The sequence below is a fragment of the Spermophilus citellus genome (genome assembly GCF_964194105.1).
Source record: "Spermophilus citellus genome assembly, chromosome: 15".
In the NCBI taxonomy this organism is placed as follows: Eukaryota; Metazoa; Chordata; class Mammalia; order Rodentia; family Sciuridae; genus Spermophilus; species Spermophilus citellus.
In genome coordinates, this window is record NC_138195.1 from 16,247,275 (window position 1) to 16,259,250 (window position 11,976).

The 11,976-nt window shown below is 35.7% G+C and overlaps 1 protein-coding gene across 6 annotated transcripts in view; it reads left to right on the forward strand.

The window, feature by feature from the left end:
• The first annotated feature begins 733 nt into the window (after window positions 1-733).
• Window positions 734-11,976, forward strand: part of CSGALNACT2 (chondroitin sulfate N-acetylgalactosaminyltransferase 2) — a 57,401-nt gene continuing 46,158 nt past the window's right edge. For 3 of the 6 annotated variants that reach the window (XR_014018985.1, XM_081268015.1, XM_081268014.1), the window contains exons 1-2: window positions 734-885; window positions 9,442-10,361. Coding sequence is in view for 5 of the 6 variants with exons in the window: in XM_081268015.1 (XP_081124141.1) it covers window positions 9,656-10,361 (706 nt within the window). In the remaining variant the exon portion in view is untranslated. Of the gene's footprint in view, window positions 886-5,845; window positions 6,987-9,441; window positions 10,362-11,976 lie in introns of those variants that run through there. The other 3 variants (XM_081268011.1, XM_081268013.1, XM_081268012.1) reach the window with 2 other exon arrangements.

An 11,976-nucleotide genomic window follows, 5' to 3' on the forward strand; every position in this document is an offset into this window, starting at 1 on the left:
ACCGATAACCGCGGTATCACAGCCGGGTGGAATAAACCCCCGAGCTGGTTTTTAGCACAGTGTTCTGCCCAGACACAAGCAGGCCCTGGTGCTGCAGTGCTCCTCTCACCGGCTCAGTCTGGTACTCCAGAGGACAAAGTGCCTTAAGGATGTTCCTGGAACAATCACTTGAATGAAGGAGGCATGGGAGAGGGTTTTTCCTCATTTACTAAAATCATACGATATTGAACTTCAAATCCATTTTCCAGAAAGTGCACTTCAGCTGTCTCATTTAGCATATGAGGAAACTCCAGTCCAGTGAAATGGGATGACTAGACCCAAAAGATCCCTGGCAGCCCAGAGCCCTCTTGGCTGGAGCCTACTGCTCAGGCCAACATTCCTGAGAATGCTCAGATACCTCTGGAGACTTCAACTCAACGACTGCATCTGCCCTCGTGGCTCCTTGGGGCTCCCGGGACGGGGCTCCCAGGGCAGGGCAGCGCTGCCAACCGAGAGCTGGCAGGGGGATCTGCGAAGCCCGCCTACGGGCCGGGACTCATACCAGTCGCTGCAGGTGCTGGCTCCAGCCACAGTGGTTTCCTGGCCCGGGCACTCTGCGGGCCTCCACAGGTAGATTTTGGAAGTCCACACCCTCATGTATTTTTTAAATTCAGCCATTCTAGCAGGCCAGTCCGGAGCGGGTCCGAGGCAGTGGGCGGGGCCTGCGGCTGTAGTCTCATTTCCTCGCGCGCGCCGGAAGTGGCCGTCCTTGGCGCGGCGGCGCGCCCGGCGGGTGGGCTGCTGAGGCGGCGGCGGCCCCAGTGCGCGGGGCGCCGCCCAGGTGCGCCCGCCGTCCGGGAGGTGGGGGTGGCTTGGTGGCCGCGGTGGACCGAGAGGGCCAGCGCGGTGAGTACCCGGCCTCGCCTGAGTCTCCCGCCGGCTCGGGCGGAGCGGTGCAGGCCACCGGAACGCGGGCTGGGGTCTGCGGGCACTGGTCCCTGTCAGGTCACATCGGACGAACCCGCCGGGGCCCGGTCCCTGTGTGGTAGCTTCGCGGACAGCCCTCTGGAGTCCGCTCGGATTTCAGGGGAAAGCTGCAGTTTTTTTTCCGAGACCGGTGCTGCCAGGGACCTTTGGTTTGCGTGTCAGTGTTTTGTTTTGTTCACTTTTTTTTTTTTAAACTTACTATCTCCTCTCGGTGGATCAACTTTTTAGTCATCTGTTACCACTTCGGGGGGGTTGAAATTGTTTTCTCTGACAGCAGCACTCCCATCTCTTGACAGACAGCAGAAGGAACGCCTTTAAAAGATGCACGTTTTGTAGGAATTAGGGGGGTCGAGCATCCCACGGGACAGGGAGCCTCTGGCCTTGTCAAAAAATTCACCTTGAAAATTACTCTATTCTGGAGCAAGTGACAGAGAAGAAATTTGTAAAACATGAAAGCGATGCTCCTTCTGTGGTGATGGTATTGACAGCATGACAATATGATCATAAATTCGAAGCTTTTCCGTTTAAGCCCTTGTTAAACCTGAAGGTATTTTCTAGCCTGCTTTTGAGATAATGTATGCAATGTCGTGGCAGTTCACTGTCATTTTGAAGGCTCCTGGGCCTTCATTTCTGGTGAGATTAATGATATCTTTATATCATTAATGTATTTTAAAAGTACCTTTGGTCTTGGAAGTGAGAAACCAAGTATTTTATGACAGAGAATGTTCGCATTCATTTTGTATTCTTTCTAGTTGTTTAAAGTTGTTATGTGACTAAAAGAATGCAAAAGCTGCCGGATTTGCAATATGTATGGCTCAGATAATTTGAACATAAGTACAATTAGTTCCAAGCGGTTTAGAAATTACATTTTTTCCTTAACTTTTTTTGTAGTTGTATAAAATAACATATTAAGTCAACAAGTACATAAATCTTAATTGTATAACTCAATTACTTTTTACATATTCATTATCTGTTTAACCTCTATATACATCATATTATAACTGAACATTACAGTGTGAACATTTTGATTAAACATTTCAATCATCCTCTGCTTCTTCAAGTCACTTATACTCCTATCCCCAATCTGTATTTTGACTCTTCTCATCAGCTATTAATTTTGTCTATTTTGAGCTTCATATTAATGAAATTCCATTGCTTGTGATAGTATGGTGTCAGTGGTGCTTTTTATTGCTATGCTATATTCCACTCTATATGACTAGTCTTCTGCTGATGAGCATTTGTGTTTCCAATTTTTGTATACTATGTATTTTGTATATTAAGAATGTTATGAACATTCTTGGTGAGCATGTAGATGAATTTGTTAGGTGTAGAATGATTGAATCATAAGGTAAGCAGCAAATGACATTTTAACTTATGCGGAACATTCCTTTTTTTAAAAAAAGTAATAGAAGCTTTTGTTAAATAATATTAAGGATGATTAAAAATGGTTGAACTATTATGAGTTCAAGACTTAGGAGATTCCATTACCAAGTTATTATTTATATATATATGTGTGTGTGTGTGTGTGTGTGTGTGTGTGTGTGTGTATTACACATCTATAACAGTCTTCTTTAGATGGTCATTACTTGTTTATAAGTCTGTTAGATCTGATTATGATCTGACTCTGAAGTTTGGTATAACAAGGAGGAACTGTGTTACTCAAGTTAGTAGTTGTTAGGGGAAATTAAGTAGTTGTTGTTAGGGGAAACAAAACACCACAAGAATATAACTAAAAATGGATTGAAAAATCATGGGATTATAAAACAATGAATTTAAATTGTTATTTTCATGCTACATGAATACTAAGTATAAATGTAAAATTGAATTATAGGGTTGTTACAAATGTGAATTGTTACAGGAATATAGTTATTTCCATACATATGAAGGTATTAGAATATTTATAATGTGAACTGAAAACAAAAAGCACTAAATAATTGTGGGAAATCAGTGGAACCCCAGACTGAACAAAAACAAGAACTAAGCCTAAAGGAGTTAATGTAAGAAACAGAAGAAAACCTTAAAATAAATGTTAGTTATCTTAAATTGGGAGCTTATCCCACTTGTTGAATACATACAGGCTGCCATGAAAAAAAGCAGTCTGTTTTTAACTATTAAAACATAGAAAGTGCTGGGCACAGTACTTTCAAGTATTTTGTATAAGAAAACAGTTAACTTATTTCTCAACTCCATGTCACAGATAATTATAGCTAAGAAATTTAATGGAGTGTTAAGAAAGGATGCATAAGCTAGAGTAGGTAGAATTTTAAAATCTTTAATAATCTGAATCAAAAATTTAATAATCTAGAGCATGATTTCAAAGTCAGGTTTTTCCTCCCACATCAGACAGGTAATGTGCTAATAATAAGAAAGGTGCATGTCACACAGCACTGAATACCTACAGTTACGAACCAAAAAGGATCTCAAAGTTGGTTTTTAATCAGCTTTCTGTTGCTGTGACAAAATACTTGAAATAATCAACTTAAAAGTAGGAAGGGTTTATTTTGGCTCACAGGTTTCAGTACATGGTAAATTGGCCTGTCACTTTGGGGCCTATAGCAAGGCAGTATGTCATGATGGAAGCCCATGGCAGAGGTGGCTTCCTACCTTGTGATAAGCAGGAAGCAAGAGGGACAAGAAACAACTGGAATCCCAATAACCCCTTCAAGAGCAGGCGCCAAAAGACCTAAACTTCCTTTCACTAGGCCCCACCTACTAAAGGTTCTACCACCTCCTAATAGCACCACAGACTAGTGATCACGCCTTCAACACATGGGCTTTTAGGTTACATTTCAGATCCAAAATATAGCAATTGGGAACGTGGGAAGTAGGTTTAGGCAAGTTGGAAGCAGCAAATACTGACCAATTATGTGTTGCAATGAATAATTTAAGTAAATTTAACCAGGAATTTCACTTCCAGGGATTTATCCTATAGATGAAATAACATATATTCAAGTCCTATATGCTAAGGCTGTTCATGCCAAGATGTTTAATAGTGGCATTAGATTTGAAAGGATACACCAAAACCAGAGAAGGGAACTTAGACTCTAGGATAGAAGAGAGACTTTACTGTAAGCCCTTTTATCATTTTTAATCTTTTTATCTCATGTTTTTATTTTTTGATATTTTAGAAGTATAAAAGAATTAGGGCTGGAGTTGTAGCTCAGTGATAGAGCACTTGCCTAGCATGTATGAGGCACTGGTTTCGATTCTCAGCACCACGTATAAATAAATAAACAAAATAAAGGTCTATCAACAACTAAAAATATTTTTTAAAAAGAATTATAAGTTGGACTTTGTGGTACATGCACGAGTTCCAGACCAGCCTGAGCAACACAATAAGACCCTGTTTCAAGGAAAAGAAAAAAAAAATTTTCTTTTAGAAGTATTAAAAAAATTAAGGACTTAGAGCTGGGGTTGCCATATCTGGCTGGCCACCTATATTTTTATTTATCTTATTTTTTAGTTTTGGCATCAGGAATTGAACTCAGAAGCACTTAACCACTGAACAACGTTCCCAGCCGTTTTTATTTTTATTTTGAGACAGGGTCTCAATGAGTTGCTTAGGGCTTCACTAAATTGCTAAGGCTGGCCTTGAACTTGCAATCCTTCTGCCTCAGCCTCCAAAGTTGAGATTACAGGCATGCACCACCACACAGACCACTGGCCATCTATTTTAATATGACCTGTGACCTAAGGGTAGTTTTTACATTTTTAAATATTTTTGGGGAAAAGAGAAAAACAATACTTTATGACATGTGAAGATTATATGAAGTTTGAATTTCAGTATCCTTTGAAACAAATATGTGTATTAATTCACATATCATCAGCGTATGCTTTGCATGCTACAGTGGCAGAATTGACTGGTTATAACATTATCTGACCTAAAATGTTGGCTGACCCCTAGTTTGAGGCCCAAAGTAGATTTCTCTATATATAGGAATTTGGTTTGTTATAAAGGTAACTTGCATTTCAAATTAAGGACAGGAGCATGTATTATAATATGAGTGACAAGAAGTGCCTATTTAAGGAAAAAAATTACTTATTTTACATTAGAATTACTTCAGATAGGGAGGCTAAAATTGAAAAGTCATTTAGGAAAAGCTTGATACATTCAACTATTAACAAGAGAGACCAAAATTTGTGTAATGGGAAATTTTCTTTCAGTTTTTTAAAGATATTGCTTCATTGTCTTCTCATTTGCATTGTTTCCAAGAGTAATCTTCTATAATCTGACATCATTGCCTTTTGTTTCTTATATATGATACATGCTTTTTGTCTGGCTGCATTTAAGATTCTCTTGATCATTGAGTTTGAGCAGTTTAATCATCATATGCCTTGGTTTTGTTGTTATTTTGAGATAGGTTCTTGTCGGTTATGTGGCCAGGCTTGAACTTGGAATCCTCCTGCCTGAACTTCCTAAATAGCTGGAATTACGGGTGTGTACCACCTTGCCTGGCTATATGCCTTGTTTTATTTATGGTTCTTATACTTGAGGTTGATTGAGCTCCTTAAATCTATGTATTCACAGTTTTCATCAGATTTGCAAAATGTTCAGCCTTATTTCTTTAAATATTCTAATCTCATTCTTTGGGGCCTTCAATTACATATATATTATACTATTTGAAGTCATCACACAGCTCTATTCATATATTTCGTTCTTTTTCCTTCTGAAGTAGTTTCTGCTGTGTCTGCAATTCACTTTCTTTCTTTCTTTTTTTTTTTTTTTGAAACATCTAAACTACTCTTAATCCCATCCAGTGTATTTTTCACCTTGACGTTGAAATTTTCATCTCCTAAAGTTTAATTTGGATCTTTTTTTAAATGTCATACGTGTTTCTACTTTGTTTTTGAACAGGAACATCTTTTTAAATACAATTATACTGTTTTAATGTCATTTTCTGTGAATTCTCATATTTGTGTCCATTCTAGATCAGTTTTAGTCAGTGATTATTTTCATTATGGCTGATGATTTTTGTTTGAATGTCATATATTGTAAATTTTACTTTGTTTTGTGGTATTTTTATATTTCTATAAATATTCTTGAGGCTTGTGCTGTTACTTGGAAACAATTTGATCCTTTCACGTTTTGTTTTTAAGATTTGTTGGTAGGACTAGAGCCATGTTTAGAGCTAATTAGTTCCCACCACTGAGGCAAGACATTTTTGAATACTTTACACAATTCCCCATGAATTTTGAGGTTTTTCCAGTTTGGTGAGAGCATGCCTATTTCTGGCCCTGCATGAATACTAGGTTCTGTGTCCTCAAATTTTTTGTGTGGTCTTTTCCTTAGCCTATTAATTTCTCCATAAGCTTACATTGAACAGGACTCCACTGAATATCCAAAGGATGTCTCTTCTTCAGAACTCTGGAGTTCTCTCTTTTTATAGCTGTCTCCTTTGAACTCTAGCTGCCTTAGTCTCCTCAGACTGTCAACTCAGGAAATCTGCTGGTCTATGCTTAAGTTCCTCTCCTTGGGCTGGAAACTTAGGCAGTAAATTGGGTAGTCATTTGTTTCTTGTTCCAGGATCGCTGACCTTTTTTACTTGATGTTGAATATCTTGAAAATCGTTGTTTCATATTTTGGGGTCTTTTTGAGGGGGAGGAAATTTTTTTCTTTTTGGTTGTCTGTATATTTCTGAAATCTTTGATTTTTATATTTCATTCCTTTAACAATTCATTTTCTTATCTCTGCAATATCCCTTTCTCTGTAAATAAACCTTATCTGTGATATAAACACATTGTATAGTATGATGGTAATCAAGATGGAATTTTTTTGTTTTGCCTTTTTGTGGGGCTGGGAATTGAACCCATGGCCTTGTGAGGCAAGCATTGTACCAGTGAGTACAGTCCTCCTAGTCTTTCTAATATTCTTAACATACTTAGAGCTGTTATAAACTAGTCTTCTAGGATTTGGTTGAAGAGTTTCCTACAGGAACTAAACAAGTAAGATTTTAATTGAAATTGCTCATAAAAAGAAGACAATCACCACAGAACTATGCAACTAACATTTACATTCTGAGGTAATTACAGCAACTATTCTTTCATTTCAGTGGAAAACATTCTGCTATAATATTAGCCTATTAAGTCACAAGTTTTCAATTCTGTGCATAGTGCAATGAAATTGGCACAGGTACATTAAAATTGGTTGGAAATAATAATCTAGAACTTAAATATAATAATTAATATTAAAATTATATTACATATTGTATAATTCTATATTATTATTTTATAATTATATGACATATTGTGTAATTCTATACACTATCTAAATTTTTATAGGTGTTCCACATCTGGAATGATGGAGCAAAATGGGTTAAATAGTATGTAAACCATCTCAAATCAAACAGTGCTATCCTAAAAAAACTGTATGGAGAATGTATAAAAATACATTTTAAATCAGTGGGTTTTTTCCAGGATTTTTGAATTGCAACCCAGTTATAAATACATTTTACATGAAAAGTTCATACATATGCACATATATAATCACAACACAAAACTTACTACTAAATGTGACTCACGTTGATATTTTTTATTCCGTTGAAAAGTTAACCTTTACAAGTGGCCCATTTAAGTCATAGCTCACAGTATAAAATATATTGTCTGCATACCAAAAAAAAAAAAAGCTATGAGGTACCCTATTAATAAAAGGTAGTGGTATTTAGATTATATATTTTTGGTTCTTTTATAAAGTTTCACTCCCAAACTGTTTGAGTATATAATCGTACTATGGTTAAGTCTGTCTACCTTAATAATAATTTATACAAATTATGTTTCTACATTTTCAATTTGAGCCTTTCTTTTCCCTAACAAGTAGGCTGATAATAACTTACAAATAGTTAAGAAATTCCTCTCAGTTTTTCTTTTCAAAATGATATTCAAGTGATTTCTTATTGCTAATGATTATAGTTTTGAGGCATGCTAAATTCCTGGAACTAATATTAGCTTTGCATGCTTATTTTTAAATTAGTATTTCTTTTTTCTTTTCTTTGGACTGGGGATTGAACCTAGAGTACTTTACCATCCCCAGTCCCTTTTATTTTTTATTTTGAAACAGGGTTTCACTCAATTGCTTAGGGATTCACTAAGTTACTAAGACTGGCCTTGAACTTGCCCACCCTCCTGCCTCAACCTTCAGAGTCACTAGGATTACAGGCATGTGCTTCCACACCCAGCTTAGGTAGTATTTCTTGAAACTAAAAATGTCTCCTATTTTTTTCTACATCATTTAAGATTTACAATCAGTGGGAAAGAGGCTGTTAATAGTAAAAGACTTTATTGTAATGAATTAAATTTTTCAAGATACTTGTTTATTATTTGTTTTATTAAAATAATAAATGGTTAAAGGGAGTTAAGTTAATTATTTGTGGTCTTCTATCCTACATTTTAAATAGATATGTGCCACAAAATGTGTACACTGGAGCATTTTCCACAGAGGCATTCAGGCTTTCCTAATCACTAAGAAAGTGACTAAGACTGATGTTTCCCAGTTCTTCTTCCATAGGTTCTACTGCACTGGAGAAACCATTACCATAAAATATCTGCAGTCAACACATTATCCTTCTTGATAAATTACTTGTTGAGAATGGAAGTTCTTTTGCAGGGAAGGCTTCCCTGCTTCTTCTCTTCTAAGTTTAACCTTCTCTACTTCTGGAATTTAAAATCCTTAGTTTAGAAATAGATACAGAATAGCTTATACAACTAGTTGTAGCATAAAAGGTAGCATATAATTTTGTAAATTTATAATGGTATTTGAATGTTTTCTCAAACATATTTAAAATATTCATATTTTTTCTTTAAATAGACACTAAACTTTCCAAACTTGTAGGAAATCTGCTGCTGTGTAATACAGTAAAAAGAATTATGTGATCTAATCTTCCAATAATTTACCAGAGAACTTTGGACATAAAAATGTTTTCTTAATGGTTTTCAGCTGTCTGTGACCTTTTGATATTGCGCCCCCCCTCCCGCCACACACATACACTTCCTAGATTGGCTAAGTTGAGCAATAGAAATTAATGAGGTAGAATATTTGAACCAAATAAATTGGAAAAAACTCTCTCCCACGAAAACCATTATTACTATGGTAGAAACAATTTATAGAAATTCAATTCCTAAGTGTATGCTAGTTGAAATATTGTGTTAATACAGAGTTATAAGCAATATAATTAAAATAATTAGAAAACAGTAGAATCTATGTAACAAACTATAGAATACAAATCTGAATGTAATCTTAATGTTTCTGTGATTCAGGAGATTATGGGTGGATAGCCATATTGTTTAAAAGTATTATACATAGTATTTTAGAATTTTAAAAGGCATTATAATAATTTCTCCAAGTACTTACCAATATTCTATTTGTGCTTCTAGTGGTGCTCAACATATAGTTTATTGAACATATAAGTTTATTGAAGCTACCAACAGTTTGGTTTTCTTAAGAAAACAAAATTCTGATTTATTGTGATCTGTTTCTTTCAGAAAGCTCACTACCCATATAATGGATTTTATAGTTCAGATTGTTTTATTCTGGATTTCATGGTAACAAAACAGGAAGTATACTTAATTTCTCATTTCTACAAGTAGTCATGACTACTGAGAAAACAATTTTTTTAAGCTACAGCAGAATTCATCTTGGTACCTTTTATGGAAATCCTGATTTTGTTTTTAATTTTGATAACCTTTTGCTAAAGGTATGAAGAAGCAACTTATCTTGTTAGGCAAATACACATTTATAAAAATGTCTAGAAGAGGATCAATCCTTCACACCCGGACCCACTGGCTACTGTTAGGACTGGCTTTGCTCTGTAGTTTGGTATTATTTATGTACCTTCTGGAGTGTGCCCCTCAGACTGATGGAAATGCATCTCTTCCTGGTGTTGTCGGAGAAAATTATGGTAAAGAGTACTATCAAGCCCTCCTACAGGAGCAAGAAGAACATTATCAAACCAGGGCAACCAGTCTGAAACGCCAAATCGCCCAACTAAAACAAGAATTACAAGAAATGAGTGAGAAGATGAAATCATTACAAGAGAGAAAGAATATAGGGGCTAATGGCATAGGCTATCAAGGCAACAAAGAACAAGCACCTAGTGATCTTTTAGAATTTCTTCATTCCCAGATTGACAAAGCTGAAGTTAGCACAGGAGCCAAACTACCCAGTGAGTATGGGGTGATTCCTTTTGAAAGTTTTACTTTAATGAAAGTATTTCAGTTGGAAATGGGTCTCACTCGACATCCTGAAGAAAAGCCGGTTAGAAAAGACAAACGAGATGAATTGACAGACGTTATTGAAGCTGGCTTGGAGGTCATTAATAATCCTGATGAAGATGATGAACAGGAAGATGAGGAGGGTCCCCTGGGAGAGAAACTTATATTTAATGAAAATGACTTCATAGAAGGTAATATGAAAAATAAATTGGTAAATAGTTGTGTTATTATGACAATATGCTACTGTTTATGCTGACATGTCAGTTATTACAGTATTAAAACATTTAAGTTCTTACCTGCTTAATTCCACCAAGAATTTCAAGTGGCTTTTTGGAAAAATGCTATAATGAAATCATAATAAAATTGAGAATAAGGACCAGGGAAGTACAAGAATATAAACTATTGAAGCTGAAGAGCTCTTTTGAGCAGTGTGTATATTTACATGTGTATGATTTGTCGCTTATCTGATCTTGATATTCCTTTTTAAAACATAAAAATTTTATGTTTTTTTAATTTTAATTTTAACACCTCCTGCTAGATATTTAATTGCAGGCTTAAATAGCAATTTTGGAAATAAATCTTTCTTAAAAGTTCTTTTTGCTTGATTCCATAAGCAGCCTACCACATGCAGGGTTTTTTGTTGTTGTTGTTGTTTTGTTTTGTTTTGTTTTTAATCCAAATTATCATGACTATCACTTACCATACTGTGATATAATATATGGAGGCCTTTGGAAGCCATCAGTCAGGACATAGTGGTTTGCTGGGCAATTTCACCCTGTGGTTCCTTTTTTTTCCTACTATTACTTCCTGACATTTTTTAAGGTTTTATTTTTTTTTCTCACAACTCTTCTAATTTTTCTACAAGCTCAACTTTTTGTCTTATTCTATGTTTGTATTTGTGACAGAATTGAAAGATGCAGAGGAAATAAGATAAGTAAGTACCATTAGATCTGCCTAAAAAAAAAAAAAGGAAGCTGAGCCAGTTTTATATTCTACAACTTCTGTGTATTTTGTAACTCTTCTTTCAGGATATTTTTCTGCATAGAACATATTCCATACGTCAGTTTTTCTCCACTATGCCACTACTCTCTCTCCTAAAATAATACTGGCAACCACTGAGTAGATCCTATTCCTCTTCCAGATTTTAGCTCAGGTGTCACTTCCAGGAAGTCATCTCCAGCTTCAAGTTTAAGATAGCAGTGCTTCCTGTATGCTTTTGTCATCTCTACACTGCATCCTCTCTCCTAGGACTTGTTGTAGTATATGTTGTTGCCCATTTTCTGGTTTATTTTCCTGCTTCAGGAGGGTTGGGACAAGTCTATCTTATTCATCATTTTATTACCATATATTGACTGAGTGATCCACACATTTGTATGTCTAACTTCTCTCTTGAGTGTCATGCTTAAAAATCAGATTGCTGTGAAAAAGTACTGGAAAACAATATCAACCATATTATGTCCAAGTATAAATATACCACAATGAAACCCATGTTTTTACATAATTATAATCTACTAATTAAAAAAAGAGTAATAGAAAGGAGACCAGTAGAGAAGAGCTGAGGATCAGGTGGAGGGAGGAGGAGAAGGAAAGATATTGGGAAATGAGATTGATCAAGTTATGTTATGTACATGTACAAATATGGAATAAGGATTCCTACTATTATGTAAAATTTTAATGCATTAATAACAAATAATAAACAGCAAAGGCAAAAAAATTAGATTGCCCAGTAGATTTCTATACTTTTATCCTAAAAGCATCTCAAATCACTGTTGATATATAAACTAATTTTTCTTCAACTTCACTATA